Source organism: Caenorhabditis remanei, chromosome I (assembly GCF_010183535.1).
Source record: "Caenorhabditis remanei strain PX506 chromosome I, whole genome shotgun sequence".
Classification (NCBI taxonomy): Eukaryota; Metazoa; Nematoda; class Chromadorea; order Rhabditida; family Rhabditidae; genus Caenorhabditis; species Caenorhabditis remanei.
Genome location: NC_071328.1, coordinates 6,268,717 through 6,287,295, shown reverse-complemented (window position 1 = coordinate 6,287,295; position 18,579 = coordinate 6,268,717). Strand labels below are relative to the sequence as shown.

Genomic DNA, 18,579 nt, shown 5'->3' with positions numbered 1-18,579 from the left:
GCAATCTGAAGTAGGTAGGAGAAAAATCGAAAAAGTGATAGGATATTGGGAATTTTAGGTTCGGAAAGTTTGTGTCTTATGCTTTTCACGTATCAGGTTATTTTTGAAGATCAACACCAGATGGTTCGAAACTTTCAGACTCTGTGCAACTAACTACTGACTGACTGGGGAAGGAGAACTAGTTATCAATTATTTGGTTTTCTAGGCCACTACTACTTTCTATAGAAGCTTTCTTTTCATCCATGTTTTTTTCTCTATAAAGAGAACTAAAGATCAAAAGAAATAGATAGTTTGGACACATTGAATATACGTGGCATTTAAAGAAGAGACAGAGAAAAAGAGGAGACACAGACAATATGAGAGAATATTTGTTTGTTGGGGGAAAGATGGAGTGGTCAGTCACTTTGTATGTCTCTTTTTATTTCCTCTTATTGATAGAAATGACCAAATTACATTTCTTGATTAGAAACTATACTAAATTTATAAATATTTCGTCGATTTTTAGTCTTTTTTGAGGAATATTCTTGACAACATAGATTTTTCAGCATGACGACAGACGAGGAGCTACATGAACACTTTGTGAAAATATATGGAATTGAGCCAGAGGTGCGAATTACGTGTCCAGGAAGAGTGAATTTGATTGGTGAGTGATGTCTGTCTGTGTATCTATATATACAGATGTCTTTATGTGAAATTCTCGATAGAAATAACCAAAAACGTTTCCTTTTTTTACTTTTATTCACTTGCTGAGTTACAGTAATACTTCAGAAGTTGAGGAAGGAAAATTCCTGTATAACTGTCTGCCAAAACATTTTTAACAACAGGAAATGTATATATTGGAACTTTATGGCTAGCATCCAAAAATAACGAACATGACACACAATTTGAGGCACCAAGACAAGCAGAATCGTTTTCCAGGTGAACACATCGACTACCATGACTACGGTGTCTTTCCAATGGCAATTGATGCATCTACCGTAATCCTTGCCGCCAAAAACTCCACGAATAACATCATTTTCTCGAATTTCGACCCTAAATACTCATCATGGGAATCAGAAGTTCCGTGTGGATGGAAAGGAAGTTCGAATCCAAAATGGAATGATTACTTACTATGTGGATGGAAGGGTATTCTGGAGAATCAGAAGGAAGAACAATTCGGAATTTCCTTTCTTTTATTCGGAACAATTCCACCGTCATCTGGATTGTCGTCGAGTTCTTCGTTGGTTTGTGCTTCTGCTCTGGCCACTTTGTCGCTGATTGTCAATGGAGATCCATTTGAAGTCATTTCGAGGTAAGGGGGAGGATAATGGGACATCAGAAAGTGATTGTTTTCAGAGAAAACTTCGCTCATTTATGTGCCAAAAGTGAGCCGTTAATCGGTACATTATCCGGTGGAATGGATCAAGCAGCTGAAGTTTTGGCATCTGAAGGCACCGCCCTTCGTATCGATTTCTCTCCACTTCGATCAAAAAACATTGAATTGCCAGAAGACGCCGTTTTTGTTGTGGTTCATTCGAATACTGAATTGAATAAAGGAGCAACTTCTCATTATAATGAACGAGTTATCGAAGGGAGAATTGTTGCTCAGGTATTTCTGTTGAGGTATAACTAATCTCGAAAACTGATAAATTGAGATTCTCAAACAAAAGTTTGCCATCTCCACACCATCCTTCCGTCTCAAAGATATTCAAACCTTATCTGGAAAATCATTTGAGGAAATTCTGAAAATTGTGGAGGAACTGCCCGAAGAAGTGAATAAAGAACAAGTTATTGAGTTGATTGGGAAGGATAAATTGGAGGAGTGTCTCACGGAGAATACTAGGAAATGTAAGTACTTCTGAAATACTTTCTCTTCATATCTCAAAATTTCAGTCACTGACTTCAAACTGCGCTCCCGTGCTCGACACGTCTTCAGTGAAGCTCATCGTGTTGAATTATTCGAAAAAGCTTGCGAAGAGAAGAATATTCAAGAAATGGGGCATCTTATGAATGAAAGTCATCGAAGTTGTGCAATCGATTACGAGTGTAGTTGCAAGGAATTGGATGATATCTGCCAGTTATATCTCCAAAATGGAGCTCTTGGTGCTCGGCTGACTGGAGCTGGATGGGGTGGATGTGCGGTTGTTCTGATGGCTGCTGATGCCGTGGCGAAGGTTGAGAAGTTGCCGTCGTTGTTTGTGTCGAAACCAGCGCAAGGAATTCGAGTTCATCGATACTAATTTTGATTCATTTTTATGTTTTCATCTGAATTTGTGATATAATTTATGTATGGCTGAAATTAAGGCACACTTCTATTCCCTTCTCGTATGAAATTTTTCAAGTTTGAAGCCAATAAAAACAACGCAATTACATTTATATGTTTGGAAGTGGCGGGGTTTGAGACTATGGTAATTTTGATTTAAAATAAAATCAAAAAGTTCGGAAACTGCAGAGTGTGGTGAGTGGAGACATACAAAAAGGGGAAAGGGGGAGAAAAATAAATTATGGGCAAAATATTTAGAAAAAAGTAACGAAATTTAATGTATTTTTTTCAGATTTAAAAACAATTTTTAGTATTTCATAGCTATGAAACTACGGTAGCCATGAAACAAGAGCCCAAGAAAACGAAGTCAGCAGACCCAGATTTTTGGGTTGGAGAATCGAAATTTAGTGGTCTGCAGACAGGATTTTCAGATAGGACGGAAAGTTTTGTTGGCACAGGGAAGTCAGATTATAATCATAGGAATACATAAAACAATGTGAGGAGAAATAGAAGAAACTTTGAAGTTTAGAAACGTCCTTGAGTAGCCTGGTTGAATGCAGCACCTGCAGCAGCCTGTGTTGCAGCGGCCGTGGCTCTTTGGACTCCAGCATCCGACATCACTCCATTTGTGAACTCTTGACGTGCCTTGTCGATAGAGAAACCGGCTCCACGATACAGACGGTGCACTTTGACAAGAGCGGTTACCATTCCAGTGAGTGCAACAGTGAATACAATGGCAGAGATGAGCATGAGGAGGGCAACCGGCACGGAGACTGAAAAAGAAAAATAAAGTTATTCAAAAATACCACAATTTCAATATTATTTTAAAACTTTCTTGAAATTATTTAATTAATTTTTTTGAACTGAAAAACGTACCTTTGAAAGTATCGAGGGCATTGATCCATCCGCAAGCATAATTGGAAAGTCCCAACATTTGAACGAAAGTGAAAATGCAGTGGAAGAAAAGGACAAAGAAGAAGACCATGAAATTGAATGAAGAATCATTTCTGAATGCTTTGTAAACTGGACGGAACCAGAATAGGAATGAGCATGGAGAGAATAGAGCCAACTGAATGAAGGCCAAAAATAGCTGTCCAATTGGTCCGCCAGCAAAAATCATATAGAATAATGAGGCGATGACGTTGACAACGAGTGCAAGCACATAGACAAGGAATACATAATAGGCCAATGTCACTGTTTTCTGGAATTGAACCGGAATTTCAACTTCAATATCTTGATAGAAACATGGTTCAATTGGGATAATTGTTGGAAGCGGTGGCCAATTGTGTGGGCGTGGCGCGTTGTTTGGAGCATTTGTGTTCACTGAAAATGGGGAAAATAGAGGAAGGTGTTCAAAACAATTCAAAACTTACAATTATTGACATTACTTCTCTGCCTTCTATCCAATTCCTCTTCTCTCATACGGAGTTCCTGAGCACGTCTCTCAAGTTCTTGTTGTTTTCGGAACAACTCATCGTCCATTCCAGCTGATTTTCCACCAAATCCACCGGATGACTGAAATTTTACAGCTTAAAATTTTTAAGGGAGAAACTTTCAATAGTATTCAAGAAATTCCGATCAAAAATATTTTCAAAGCGGTTGTTTTGAGAAAAAAACTGATATCTGTGAAATCTGGATAATCGTTTTATTCGATTCTTAGATGAAAAAGCTTATAAAAAATTCACTTCGTTTTGACAGACAGCTCGAAAAAAACAATTTCCGAGGCTAAAGTATTATGAAACATAATCAATTTCCTCTGAAAAACGGAAGAAAAACGCCTCTGGTGGATAGAAAGACGGAAATGCGTGAATATAAAATTTGGATGTAAGAAACACGGCTGTATTAGAGCAGAAGTCAAAATTTCAGCCTACATGTTTCCATTAGCTTATAAAGACTGCGCTTTCAGCAAAGCTGCAAAATTAAAGACAGCCTAAATATCATCTCAATGTATAAAACAAAAACAACTGAGCGAAGAGCCACTTCTCTGTTTCTATTTCTCTTCGATTAATCAATACGAAGCAGCTGAAGCTGCAAAGGACCCCTCTCTTCCCTCTTTTCATCCTTTTTCCCCAACAAGAAAATATAAAACAGAAGAAAAAGGACCTGATGAGTGCTCGGCTGAGCCATATTTGCAGATGAAGAGGATGCGGAACCGCCGGCTCGATTTGCAAATGGGTTGAAATCCTCTGTTCCACTGGATGAAACTGCTGGAGCAACTGATGAATTGGCAGCTTTTGGTGGTGGTGGAGCCTGGAAATTAATGAAATATTGGATTATTTATTTTAAATTTAGCAATTTTTGAAATTTCATTGAGTTTTAAGAGTTTTATACTTACTGAAAACGGATCGGCGAACGGATTGTCTGACATTTTTGGTTTTTTCTGCTGATTTCTACCCTGAAAAAAAGAAAAACATGAGTTTCAGATGAAGAAAAAATACGGAATAGAAAAAGGTTGAATAAGCGAGAGAAGACGAAGCAATATTTATTTATTTTATTATTCAGCAAAAACGAGAGAAAGAGGAAAAATAATGAGGGAGAGGGGTGAAAGGTTGTGAAATAAACAAAGAATGAATCACAAGACACAGAAATAATACATGTGGCAATCTCTGTAATCTTATCTGAAAAATCGATTTGGGTCTTATAGCGAAAAAGTTATACAGAAGAAGAACAGTTCCAGTGTTTTATTGAGTGGTTGATAAGGAAAAATAAAAATGAAACTCGTTTTAGTTTAAAGCTTTCTTATGAATGTTCGGATATAAAATGAAAGAAAAATAACGCGAATCTGCCATAATACAGTTTAAAATTGTGAATCAGTTTTCAAAATAAAGTATTCAAAATGACATCACTGACACTAGGTGAATAAAATTAATCTTGAAGTTTCCTTTGTTCGCACATTATAGTACTTCGACACATGATAAAAATAGAAAATTGCAATTTTCTAATTTTATTTAAATTGTATTTTTCTAGCTTTCAGAAATAAAACAACTCCAATACAAATAGTTCTAAACTTCAAAAAATGAAATGAGCAAACGTGAAAAACTATTTATATATTGTTGTAAAAGTAAATAGGATTTTAGACAAAAAATTTATCATTGTCATTTTCAGGTATAGAATAGCAATAAAAAACTCCAAAAAAATGAAATCCAAACTCGAAAAATAAGAGAAAAAATAGAAAAAAATCGTTTATTAACTACCGTAGTCTTTAAAGGTGCACACTCACTAAATTTATCTCGTGGTGAGACTCCCAGCAAGTATTATCGGTATGGACCTTCAATCTTACTGTATTTTTGGAAATTTGAAAAGTTTTTGCAAGCATTGCAGGGTTTCTTTGCAAAATAGAAATGAAGTGAAGCGAGTTTTGCGAGGACGAACACCGGAAACAGAAAACCAAGAAAACTCTAGAGAAATAATTCGAAAGTCTGGAACGATCGACTTCAAATCCACAGGAAAAATTTAGATCTTATCTCGTAAACAGAATTCGATGCCACGTGTTCTCAGACTATTGCGAAATTTTTCTTATTCACAGTAAGTCAACAACGAAATCTTAAAAACCCCAAATTAAGGAATAAGCCGATAACCTCAATTACTGGTTGAGAGTGATTCATAGAAAATCCTGACGGAGTTGGGTCTCGAGAGGAAGAACAAGGAAGCAAGGGGGAACGGAGGACTACGAGGTGACGAGAGAACGGAGAAGCCAAGTGTGTCGATTTACGTCGAGACTCTGCGTCTCTCTCCTCAGCATGCTTCATCGCTGTTTTCTCTACCATCTCTCCACTTGAAGCACTCTCATTGAAGTTCCCTCTAGGCATTCTGCGTCATAAGAGTGTGAGTATCTATCTCTCTGTGTCTATTCCTTTTTAAGCACCCCAATTAATATTTGTCTGCTTCTCTACTCGACCCTCTTTTTCGTTTTCCGATTTGCCCGTCATCTCCAGGGGCGCCTCTTTTCTCTCTCTTGTTCTCTCGTCTGTGTGAGAGTATAACAACGCCCCGTCCTGAAAAATCGATACTTTTTCAATACTATATTCTCTGTATTTCAATGATATAACATCTGAAATTACTATCTGATTCCATATGAAGATATTATGGGAGAGCGATTGGCAGGGAGCCAGAATCGAGCAATCGATTACTCATCTCTCATGGATTCATCAACCAGACAAACCAGATCATGGTCTACTGGGTGTTGGGACTGATAGCGGATCTGTTGGAGTCACTTTGACAGATTTCCGTCCAACTCCAGATGATCTGACCAGGTATAATTTCAATCTTCGTGGCCATCACAGTGCCATTCGAATGGTCACTTGGAACAGATCTCAAACCAAGTTGGCCTCTTGTGATGCCACTGGAATCATCTATGTTTGGGTGAGAAATGATGATCGGTGGTCGGTTGAATTGGTAAATGATCGAGGAGTCAAAGTAAGTGATCTGGCATGGAGTCCGTGTGGAGGATCCGCGTTGATTTGCTATGAGGATAACTTTGTGTTGATCGGAAGTGCCAGTGGGCAACGTGTCTGGAGTAACAGTTTCCCAGCGACTTCATCAGTCACTTGTGGCGTTTGGGCACCTGATTCAAAACAGTTGGTTTTGGGATTTTCTACCGGAACAATTCAAGTTTTGTCGAGTCAAGGAGCTAATATTACGGAGAGAAGTTTCACGGAGGATCGGCTGAATCAGGTGAGTCATAGATTTAGGTATTTTTCTAGAATGCAGTTTTCCGCTGAAAAATAATAATTTTCTTCTGACTTTTCATTTCTCACGAACTTGGAAAAAAATGAATTTGAGATAAATTTTGGGATAGAAACCTTTTCAAAGATCAAAAATCGCTTTTTATATGAAATCAATTTTTTGTAGTTTTAGGCATTTCACAAGATCTTTAATCTGTTTTTCGAATGAAAAAATAATTATAGTCAACAATTTTTCAAAATTTTCAGATGGCATTTTCTCCTGTGAGAGGGAAAGATAAAGAGGAAGAATGGACACTGGCAATGCTGACGGCATCAAATAAAATCATAATGATCAGTGCATACGATCAAATCAATTCTCTCGTCTACAGATCCCCTTTCCAAGTGATTCGAATGCAATGGAATTTCGATGGAACAATTCTCGCAGTCATCAATTCCAACAACGAACTTGTTATGCTAGACACGAATTGCCGCGTCATTCATCGTGAGAGAGTATCAGTATCTGAAAAAGGGAAAGCTCTGATACCAGCTCCTGTGATAGCTCCAAGGCTGACAGCATTCACATGGGCTCACCAGGGAAATGTTGTTATTTTGGCAGCTGCTGGATGTCTTACTACCGGTCGGATATTATTTGGAGTTCCTTCACTTTTCGAGATTGTGACCTATGATTTGTGGAAAATGATGGGAAGCTCAGCAAAAAAAGTGGACAAACTTCCGATTCCATTGAAGGAAATGAATGCATTGAGAGAGTTGGATCATCACGTCATCAGAGTAAGTGATTACAATTCTTCTTTCCAGATTCTATCTAATCTTTCTTTTTCTCTTTTGTGAAGGAGTCTATTTTTCATTGAATTGAATCCATTAGACACGGATTATCAGATTATCTTTTTATGTTTTGTATGTGTGATACATATGTGTTTTTGAGCTGAAAATATGAATGAGATTAGATTGAATTGGTCTGGCCTAGAAATCCGGAAATGGAAAAGTTAGGCCGTGGATTTGGAACTATGAGTTTTTCAGATAAATGTTAGATTTTTGGCTGGATATGTCGGAAATTTTCAGATTTTTGTTTTATGGTGAGTCACCATGGTGACTAATCAGTATAAAATTTGAACTTTCACATCTTTGGTTTATTTCAAAAAATCAATTAATTTTTGATTTTTTAAAGTTTTCAAAACATATTATTACTGAATTGTCGTCAACTACAGAATCCTGAAAAGTTGTCATTGTTTTCAAAACGAAAATGTTCCCCAATCTCTTTCTGAGATTTCTATAATTTTCTCCATTTTTCAGTGTCGAATTCCCCGACCGCAAGAGCTGTGTTCATACGTGTGCAGTGTCGTTGATGCCCGTTGTTATTGTACAATTCGACCGTTGGCACGTGGCAGTCACACATATGTTTTATGTTTCGAACATTTGGGTGGATTGGTCCCTCTGCTACTTGGAAGACAAGTCAATCGATTTTTACCTCAATTCCAAATTTTCTTGTTTCAATCGAGTCCATGTCCGATTTCATTGGCTCCAGGATCATCTGCACAAGTTGGTTAGTCACAATTTTTCAATTATAAAAACTATTGACGTTTTCCTAAAAACTTTTTCTTTAATTTTAATTTCCCATTTTCAGAGGACGTCAATTCGATAGTTCGTGCTTCGAATGCTCGAAATTCGTTGTGGCGTCGAAGTAAACGGCAATTACGAGCCCTGATGTCAAAGTAAGTTTTCCGGTTTTCTTTAATTTAAAAATTTTCTATTCTATTTTTTAAATACAAAAAACACAATTGTTTCGACCATCTTCTCTTCGGCCCACCAAACTGACGCAAATAGACACGCAAACAACCGAAAGTTCGAATAATAAATAGAAAAAAAGAACCGGTTTCTCGGGTTGTGTAGGTGGAAAATTGAGAAAAAAGGAGATCAAATTATGACGTCATCAGAAGAGAGAGAAGGCAGGAAATGAGACATTTTAGACAGGAATTTGATATAAGACGAATTATATCTTTTTTCTGAAACGAAATAAATAAGAATTAGAAAGTAATTCGTGAAATTTGATAACAGATTATGGGGGAAAGGGATAGAATTCAGAATTTGAGAAGGAAAGTTCGAGAAGTGGAACGGGTGAGTTACGGTAGCTGAAACAAGACATAAGGGAGAATATCGTGTCTGTTTGATCACGAAAACATTTAATGGACACACAGACACACATACAGACTTGATTTTTAAAAGAAAATTTATGGATGATATCATTCGAGCCGGGTCTCACATAATTTGAGTTGTCATGTGATTTTAGAAAAAAGATTATTGAATTTCAAAAACTCGAATTTTGACGCAAATCAAATTTTTCGAACTGCAAATTTTTAAAATCTTTTAAAGAACATTTTTTAAAGAGTTCTGAAAAAAATGTCTGAGAAACATCAATTTAAAACTGTCAGACGACGAAAAATATACCAAATAATTTCTCGAACAGACTTTTCATCTTTTCAATTCCAGACATGTTCGTCCCACTCGTCCGGATACTCGTCTTCTCCAAGTCTCCTCAAATGTCTGGTGCACTCGATTCAATATTTCTTCCCTCTCGCCAACCCTTCTACCATCATTCCTTGGACAAGTCATCTATAAAACCTCTGTTTTACACCTCCAACCACGTCAAATGACGATTGATTTGGCTGTTTTGAAGAAGGAAACAGGGAAAGATCTACCAGAAGTTGAAGGAGGAACAACTCATTTGACATCATCTGAACAAGGATTGACTTCAGAAGAGAGACAGTTCTTTGAAAAGATTCTATTGGAATGTCTGTCCCTTCGAGCTGCAATTAACTCTTCAAACTTTGGGAAACCATTGGCCACGCCCACTCCACCTCCTCCACCTCCAGCATGTCAACCGTCAACATCAAAAGCTCATGAATCATCAACCCAAACGACGCCAATTAGTACTCGAACGATTGAATCGAAACACGATGTGACGAGTATGGCAAGTTCTGTGAGTACATGGCATGAAGAGATTGAGACATTGGCATTTATTGATGGAGACGGAGCAATGGATAATGATAAGACACTGCTAGTTGAGCCAGCATTGAAGAGTGGATGGGATGCAATGGAGATGCAAGCGAGTAAAAAAGATGCAGAGGTTATACGATCACATGTGGATAAATTGGCATCTATAGCAGAGCAATTGAGTAAACGACACGGAGATTTCAATGTGGTGAGTACAGTTGAATCTTGGTTTTTATATATCTTTTCCTTTGGTACTTGTCCTTTTAAAATTTTTTTGAAAAGTTTAGCAAAAAAATAGGCCGCATCCAACGAATCGTTGCAGATGCGTCCCTTCTATATTCACAAATTTTCGATGCTAGGAACTTTTCTCATTTCAAAATTTCCAGAAACGAGACAAAGCTTCGATCAACAAAATGCGTTCTCAAATGAAAACTTTGCTCAGAAGAGTGAATGAAATTGAACAGAAAGTAGCGAATGGAGATGTGAAAACTGAAGTTCGACAGCTTCTCAGTACACTAAAAGAAATGAAAAAAGCGTTGGGAGAAGGAGTTCCAAAGAGTGGACGACATCCGGAATCTTCTTGTAAAATCGAGACGATGTCGAATAAAACTCCGTTCTGGAATGAACAAAATCAAGTTTATCAACTGGATTTCGGAGGAAGAGTCACTCAGGAATCGGCAAAAAACTTCCAGGTAAGTAACTGTGTGTCAGAATGTTGGGGTGTCTGAAACCTTTAATACTAACTAGAATCTGAAAAATTCGAAATTTTTGGATTCTCACGCTAGCTACAGCATCAAGTATTAATATCTTGGGACAATTTATCAACTCTTAAGACCTTTTGCGGAGTTTCAAGACTTCCGTACTCCTATCCACATGCTTATAAGATTACTATACCTACCGTAACCCAAACCTCAGTAACCTCATCCAATTTATCTCTCATTTTCAGATCGAGTTGGATACGAAACAAGTTCTGCAATTCGGCAGAATCGAAGGTGGTTCGTATACTCTCGACTTCCGATACCCATTCTCTGCATCTCAAGCGTTCGCTGTTGCTCTCGCCAGCATTACTCAACGGCTGAAATGAAATTGAGCCGGTCCATTTCACACCCAAATGGACCGCCCCCTTTCAATCCTTGTTCTCTCTACTTTTCCCAATGACAACGAGTTTTTTTCCCGAAAGAATCCCCCATTTCCTAAATCCCGAAATATATCAGCATCCCCGGGCTCTTTTTGTCTATTTGAGAGAATTACAAGAGGCTCCGCCCACTTTCCAGACCTCGCTAATTCTCACAACTGGATAAAAACAGCTCCTTTCTTTTGACCTTACAACGATATTGTAGGTGCCGTCCCGCCCCCATTTCACTCAGATTCAAAACGTTTTTCACGATATTACTTTGTCTGTGATTCGATTTCTTTCTCTTGTCTTCTTATTCGAAATTTTACATGTAGATATGGGGGTCATTGAGAATTCAGAAAACCCGAAAAGGGGCGGAGTCTAGTTTGGTTGAAAATGGGAGGAGCCAATTTCTATCAGTCGCTAGAAAATAGGCTCCGCCCAATCTGATGCCATCCACAAACTCCGCTCCTTACCTCCCAATCCCTCCTGAATTCTCTAAGCCCCGCCCCTTTTTGTCTCTATCCATCCTTCGCTAGATCATACTAACACATCTTGTCATGTTCACATCGTCATAGTTCTTCTACAGTACCTGTCTAAAAATGATTCGCCGACTTTTTCCATGTGACTCCGCCCCTCTTCTTGTACATGTAATAGATTGTTCTATTTGATGTACTAAAGTGCGCCCTATTGAGAACTTTTCGAAATTTTGAAAAGTTTAAAATGGAGCGCATTTGCTTATATTGACTAGACTCTCGTCCTACCCGAAGAAAAACATTGTAGAAATAATACATGTACACACTTTCGAAAATTTCGCCTACTGTAATTTTCGAAGCTCCGCCCACTTCTCTGAAATGCACAATTCGTTTGATAATAAAGTTTCGAACCCATTGATTTTTTCATAAATTATTATTTACAGAATGCAAATATGCTCTAGGGATAAATTATCAAAAGAGCGCACATTCGAGAAAAAATAATTTTTCGTGAACTTTGGTGTTCACGTGGGTTTCAAAAGGTGAAACAAGGGAAATCTGAAAAAGTTTGAAATTCAAAAATCGTCATTTTCGAAATATTCGTTTAAATACTTCAACAGAACAAAAATGATTTATCCGCAAATGAGAAATTTCAAACACGAATCCAAGTGAGTGCTTTAATCTCAATGACCGAGATCTCATCATTCTGAAAATTCAGAAGAGAAAGAATAATTCGTGAACGTGTGACAGCTGGGTTATGCTCAGAACTCCATTTATCTGCAAACACGGTTCAAACGAATAATTTAAGTGTGAGTAATAGGAAGGGAGATGTGCAGAAAGTGTGCTCCATTGATAAGAGGGTACATTTATCAATGGAGCGCAATTACTTCTCAATAAATCCAGTTTGCAGATCACATCAGCCTCAGTTGCGCCTGAAGATTATGCCAGAATTGTGTCGCATCTTCAGTCAGCAGTCTGTCTAAACGTAGCTCGACGTGTCGCTTGTCCCGCCCATGATTCAAAATTATGGACTGATGGGGAGAAGAAAAAATATCCGATTTTGAGATTTTTATGGAAAGTTATAGTGGTTATTATGTCGATTTTGTATGTTTTATTGCCACCGTATCCACCGAAATTGTTCCGGAAAATTGTGTTTTGTTGTCCACAAAAAGGAAGATATTACTATTTGATAGCGGCTAAAGGTGAGGGAGCGACTAGTTAAAGCTAGGCCATCTAAACCTTTCAGGAGCCACTCGACGTGCTTGTTTCCGAGCGAGCGAAGCCGATGGATACGATCATTTATCGATTTGTTTGCCACAAATGATTCGTCCGAAAGTGCGAGCTATCGACGTTTTCTATCATCTCCTTCGCTGTAAAGTTTTCACTCTACCGTATAACGAAAAACATAAAATATGTGCAATGGAGTTGGTTTGTGAGCAGTCGATCCGATGGCTTCACAGGGATAAAAACAGAAAGAACAGGTTGAAGACTGCACTCAGTGTATACTACTAACTAATTTCTCAGACTCCGTTCCCCCAATCTGATAATCTTCTCGCAACCCAACTCATCTGATCTTGGTTGTTGTTTAATGATGGATCCGAACTTTGCTGACATCGCAGATTTCCTCCAATGTGATTTGTTGATCTTCGATTATCCTGGATATGGAGTGAGTGAAGGAACAACAAATGAACAGAACGTGTATGCAGCAATTGAATCTGTCATGAAATATGCAATGGACCAATTGGGATATCCTGCTGAGAAAATTATATTGATTGGATTCAGTTTGGGAACTGCAGCTATGGTCCACGTGGCAGAGATGTACAAGGTGAGTGAGATTTCTGGTACCCACCTTCAATTATTTTGGTTTCCAGGTAGCCGCCCTCGTTCTCATTGCTCCATTCACCTCTTTCTTCCGTATTGTTTGCCGCCGTCCGTCAGTTGTTCGTCCCTGGTTTGATATGTTTCCAAGTCTTGAGAAATCCAGAAAAGTAACGTCTCCAACGTTGATTTGTCATGGAGAGAAGGATTATATAGTTGGACATGAACATGGTGTTCAGTTGAAGGATACGATACCGGATTGCGAATTGCATTTGTTGAAACATGCTAGTCATCAGGTAAAAAGATAGTTAAATTGACATCAAAAGTTTCAAATTTGCAGGGAATATTCTGTGAACGTGAAATGTGGGACCGTGTCGAACAATTCCTTGGAACTCGAGTTGGAATAACACGTAACTGGATCGAACACTTGCAATCTGAGTCCTCGACGTCTCCTGCAGAAATTTCTGAAGTAATTGAAAACCCAGTCTCATCTAGAACAGTGGAAAGAGTGACAGGAGATCCAAAATTCCACGGAAAGTCGATAAATTTGGAGAATGGAATCGGACTCAATTAGAATTTGCTTTTATTTCTTCCCGATTAAATAAAAATCAATCGAATGTTTGCCTATGTTGCTTAAAATTCAGTGAAAAATGTGATGGATTTTGAAGAATAGTCTTTTTTATTTTAAACTCCCTCGCTTTCTCCTGACACACTTTAGGTGAGAGAGCATGTAAAATGAGGAGACGCCGACAACTTTCTGGCAGAGCGCTCTTGTGAATAAGCCGGAGTTCCTCAATTTGTTTATTTTAATTTTATTTTTGCCAGCACGTAAAATGATTATTGACTTTTAATTTTCAGAGGTAATATGGATCGAGATTCGCTTGATATAAATGGATTATCGAAGAGTTTCGTCAAGAATTCTGTTATTATCTCTCGTAAGTTAAAAAAAGTTGTTTTCTGGGAAACATAAACGAGTTTTCTGCTCAAAAAATATTGTATTAGAATTAAAAAATAAGTTTTCTGCAGATGCGGGTGTTGACCAATCGTTTTCCGTCTATCAGCATGCCCTAACTTCTCACTTTTCACGGAGTCCGCTGGTTTGGAAAATGTAAGTGACATGGTTTTAAATCATTCAAAAAGTCAACTGAAGCGCTCAAGAAGCATTAAAAATGTGAAAAACTTGGAGCCAAACACTTCGGAATAGTCTCCAGCATTTTTAAGCTGGAAAAATCTATTTTCCAGATTAAACTTATTGTTTTTTTTAGAAACAACAAACCGTTCCCTCATCGTCTGACGTTTCCACTGAAGTTTGTTCCATATGAAGAGAAATTATGCTTCGGACCACAAATCACACCAACAGAAATTATGAAAATTGCATTTTTACATATTTTCAATATAAATGTAACGTCAGCTGATGATTATAGACAAAATGTTCGGCATAATGTATCGGATTGGTTTGCAAAGGTATTTAAAGAATTCAAGAAAATTCCGTCAGTAGTTTTTCCTTGCAGCTAAACTCGAAATCTGATGTTCAATGGATAATAGTGATTAATACGAATCGAGCGAAAGACCGAAAAACAAAAAGTGCAATAATGGAGAAAATTAAGACAGATTTTGCAAAATTCAGTTCAAGATTATTCGAATTACCGGATACATCAGATCAAACTGCATTCGTTTCTTTTGTACAGGGAATTCAAGGATTTCTATTCCAACATCTCACTTTAGTCATGGAAATTTGGGATAAATCATTGAAGACTCAATATGAGAAAAAGAAACAACACACTTGGGATGTATATGCATACTTTTCGAGCATGGTGAGTAACAAAATCCGATTATTTTTCGAAAATAAAAGTATTCTAAAATTTTCCGTTTTTCAACTTTGAAATTCTAAGTTAATTCCAGACAGAGTACGGTCGTGTTTTCTGGAGTTTTGGAGCCATTGAATACGCAATGTCAATATTCGATGACATGGAGAAACTTCTTCATGAATTCGTCCTTCGTTCCGGAGATGCCGAATCTCCAAAATGGCTTGTTCAGTTGCTGAATATCAGAATAGAAGATCGTCCGTCTCTGTTAGCGAATTTCGGAATTCAACGGATTCAGAAAAAGGAATCTCATTATTTGGGAATGAGAAATTATCTGTTATGTCAGCAAATAATAATGTCGATTCATTTATATCAGCAAAAAATGAAATCTAATGATGCGGCTCCGAGTTTAAGGTCAGACTGTGCTGTTGGAATTATGCAAAGATCATTGATTACAATTGAATCGGTGAAAGAGTTCAATAACTTGTTGAATGTGAGTTTATGTCTTCTGATAATGTGGTTTACAATGAAAAGTTCAGAATAAACGAGATATTCCGATGACATGTTGCTGGACATGGTGGACTGTCAGTGAATCTCTATCAATATGTAAATTGCTATGTGATGTATCCCATCTGAATGTGGCACCTGTCATTCTCGCACGCCTTCATTTGGCACGGTTCGATGCTCTCTTCATTCTGGCGAAACAGTTGAAATTGAATCCAGAAGACCGGAATGAACTATCGGAATGGCTGAAAATTAAACCGATATCATTTGAATCAAAAATATTGAATTCAGCGATTGAGACAACTGAACAGATGTGTACGGAGATGGAAAAAGCACACGATGTCTGTGTGAATTCATTGGCTCATGCGAATCGACATAGATTTGTATTCAATATCACCAATCAGCTATTTGTGTTTTTAAGGTATATTTTTTGATAAGTAAGTACCGTAAACCGGTTGCTGATTAGTCGGAACAATCGATTAAACACAAACACTTCAAATTTCAGAAGCGTCAAAGCGAAATGTCCGATTCAAAAGTTAGCGATATCCAAGTCAATTTTAAAAACGATGCCAATTCAAGAGTCAATTGCCCAAATGCTGAAATCACTCTGCTCGGAATTGATGGATTCAGAATCAATTTCAGATGAAATGATGATTTCATTGCTCTTTTTCATATCACAATGTGAACTTGGTAAAGATCAGAAGATAAATGGAAAACTGTTAGAAAAGTGTGAGAAAAAAGCGAAAGAAGATGGAACACCTGTAGAGTAAGTGTTCTGGCTATAAACAAGTATTCGAAAAAAAAGTTGAATATTCAGTCTCTCCTCTATATCAATCAACGAGAGTGATGATCACTTCTTCAGTGTGAAAATTGAAAACTTTGAAGCTGTTCAAAATACGGATTCAATTTTGGAAATTCGCTCAATAGTTACTTCGAATCTTGGATTTTCACTCGAAAATGTGAAAATCGAATTACATTTCTCTGGTGATCCTTCGAGTTCGATTGCTCAAGAATCCAATCTATCAGTTCTATCGTTACAACATGAGGTACGAACTCGCGAAATTATCGTCCCAAAAGCTTAACATTTTTCAGAGAAAAGAGAATATCTGCCGACTTGTTTCCGAACTGAAACTGAAAAATCTTTCATCCCAACTATCGAACGATGTGACTTCTCCGTTGAAACTGATTATTCAATCTGAATTATACAGTCTGAATCCCGGAGAAAATCAGATTATTTTCCGTACAGATATCACAAAAATTGGTTGCTTTATATTGGAAAAAGTCAGAATTTCAACGAGTTCTCTTGAATATTCCACTTGTAATGTGATAACTAGGAGACCTCCCGCCTTGTATTGTATTGCAACACCTCACTCGGTCACTGTAGTCAATGATACACAACGTAAGAAAAACATTCTGGAGCTATCTAACTTCAAATTTTCAGATTTCTTCGCTGGTGTTATGCAGAAATTGGAGATTGACGTTGAGGCGAAGTGCGATATTCCTCGGGAAACACCTCTAGAAATCGAGCCGAGCACTCCGAATTTTAAATTTTTGGATGATGGAAATAACTGGGTTGATAATCTAAAGATGACTTTGGAGCCATTCAAATCGAACGAAAAACGACGGATTAATGTCAAAGTTTGGTTGAAAATCGATTCGAGTATCTGTGAATCTGCAGCTGTGCAGAAGAGATCAGTGAGTTTGACAACTAGATGAAATATTATTAACAACTGAAATTGTCATAGTTTTTCAAGCAAAACTATAACATTTTCGTATTTTCGTCTCTCTGCCAATTCCGTAGTCTGTTATAGTTAGTGATACTGAAATTATATGACGCCCGCTAAAAATCACTGATAGTATTCTATGATAATGATAACCATACGAATAGCTTCAAATATTTCATTTCAATTTTTTCTTGCAAGAGAATGGTGACACGTAATTTTGACACAGACAGTAATATACAAAGAAAATCACACTCAAAGAAAGTGCAAGTTTATGAGAGCTCCACTTGAGCCATGACACATGCGATCTCCTCGTGGGCGGTGTTTCCAGCGTTGTAGTTGAACATGCGGATTTCGAGTTCGTATGGTTTCTGAAAATGAGAAAGAATTAATTTTGAGAGGCAGTTTCATAGCTTACATAGGCTGCCAACATGTTAATGATTGCTGAGAATTGACTCAAATCCAATGGCAAAATCAAGAAGAGTGGTCCAGAAGTCAATGGGCAGTTGTGAGCGAATTGGCATCCATCGATTCCATTCAACAAGCCGAATGTTGGAATTGCTTGCCACGAACAATCTCCTGACCATCCAGATTTGTATTGATTGATCTTCACATTGACATGGTTGTCATCAATTTGTGGTCCGTGGTTATAAGTAGTGAGATTCAGAATGAATTCTTGACGTGGGTCAATTGGATAGAGTGGCTTGCCGTTCTTGTCCAATGTTTGAATATCAGTAATGGAGAATTGTTCATTGTTAGAGCACATGTAGGAGTGAATAGCCTTATCTGTTCCATTTGGGAATGGACAATCTGCTAGATTCTCGACTGGGAAAGCATGAAGACTAGTGGCCAGAAGGACGGCTCCAAGGAAAACACGAAGCATTTTGAACACTGTGGGAGTGGTGAAAATAGTTACTCCGAGAAGCTCCTTATATAGTGACTAGCAAATTGCTTCTTTGCTTCTTCCGGAGTCACCCCATTTCTCCTCCTGAACTCCGCCCATTTTCTTCCTTATCTGCATAACCATATGCGTCGCATAGGTTGGTTATCTCTAGATTTGACGTGGTGAGGTACACGGAGCAGTTACTGAGAAGTAGAGAAAAAGGAGACGCAATAAAAGAGGGTATGGTCGTTTGGTCAGAGAGAAAGCCAACTGTTTTCTGAACAGAAGGATGATAAGAAAGTTAGTCACTTTATGTTAACGACATTCAAAATGTTGGTTTTGTGAT

General features: G+C 37.7%; 6 protein-coding genes across 6 annotated transcripts; 4 read left to right on the top strand and 2 right to left on the bottom strand.

The window, feature by feature from the left end:
- Positions 1-546: 546 nt before the first annotated feature.
- Positions 547-2,219, top strand: GCK72_001143 (uncharacterized protein; the record flags this gene model as incomplete). Its single annotated transcript, XM_053722854.1, has 5 exons — positions 547-643; positions 919-1,291; positions 1,336-1,588; positions 1,635-1,827; positions 1,873-2,219. The coding sequence occupies 5 exons, from the start codon at positions 547-549 to the stop codon at positions 2,217-2,219; spliced, it is 1,263 nt and encodes a 420-aa protein (XP_053591499.1).
- A 548-nt stretch (positions 2,220-2,767) lies between these two features.
- GCK72_001142 (uncharacterized protein) lies at positions 2,768-4,610 on the bottom strand (the record flags this gene model as incomplete). The annotated part of the gene is made up of 5 exons (XM_003111354.2): positions 2,768-3,015; positions 3,119-3,565; positions 3,616-3,757; positions 4,346-4,492; positions 4,578-4,610. The coding sequence occupies 5 exons, from the start codon at positions 4,608-4,610 to the stop codon at positions 2,768-2,770; spliced, it is 1,017 nt and encodes a 338-aa protein (XP_003111402.1).
- A 1,706-nt stretch (positions 4,611-6,316) lies between these two features.
- GCK72_001141 (uncharacterized protein) lies at positions 6,317-10,999 on the top strand (the record flags this gene model as incomplete). The annotated part of the gene is made up of 7 exons (XM_003111042.2): positions 6,317-6,916; positions 7,174-7,695; positions 8,218-8,467; positions 8,549-8,636; positions 9,412-10,123; positions 10,302-10,607; positions 10,862-10,999. 7 exons carry the CDS (start codon positions 6,317-6,319, stop codon positions 10,997-10,999), a joined length of 2,616 nt encoding a protein of 871 aa, XP_003111090.2.
- A 1,130-nt stretch (positions 11,000-12,129) lies between these two features.
- Positions 12,130-13,894, top strand: GCK72_001140 (uncharacterized protein; the record flags this gene model as incomplete). Its single annotated transcript, XM_003111140.2, has 7 exons — positions 12,130-12,170; positions 12,221-12,311; positions 12,413-12,704; positions 12,749-12,983; positions 13,027-13,327; positions 13,374-13,616; positions 13,661-13,894. The coding sequence occupies 7 exons, from the start codon at positions 12,130-12,132 to the stop codon at positions 13,892-13,894; spliced, it is 1,437 nt and encodes a 478-aa protein (XP_003111188.2).
- A 291-nt stretch (positions 13,895-14,185) lies between these two features.
- On the top strand, positions 14,186-17,345 carry GCK72_001139 (uncharacterized protein; the record flags this gene model as incomplete). The annotated part of the gene is made up of 10 exons (XM_003111266.2): positions 14,186-14,255; positions 14,347-14,428; positions 14,586-14,784; positions 14,832-15,134; positions 15,223-15,618; positions 15,665-16,050; positions 16,135-16,395; positions 16,447-16,675; positions 16,722-17,028; positions 17,071-17,345. 10 exons carry the CDS (start codon positions 14,186-14,188, stop codon positions 17,343-17,345), a joined length of 2,508 nt encoding a protein of 835 aa, XP_003111314.2.
- Positions 17,346-17,622: 277 nt separating this feature from the next.
- On the bottom strand, positions 17,623-18,233 carry GCK72_001138 (uncharacterized protein; the record flags this gene model as incomplete). The annotated part of the gene is made up of 2 exons (XM_003111109.2): positions 17,623-17,721; positions 17,769-18,233. 2 exons carry the CDS (start codon positions 18,231-18,233, stop codon positions 17,623-17,625), a joined length of 564 nt encoding a protein of 187 aa, XP_003111157.2.
- Positions 18,234-18,579: the final 346 nt, after the last annotated feature.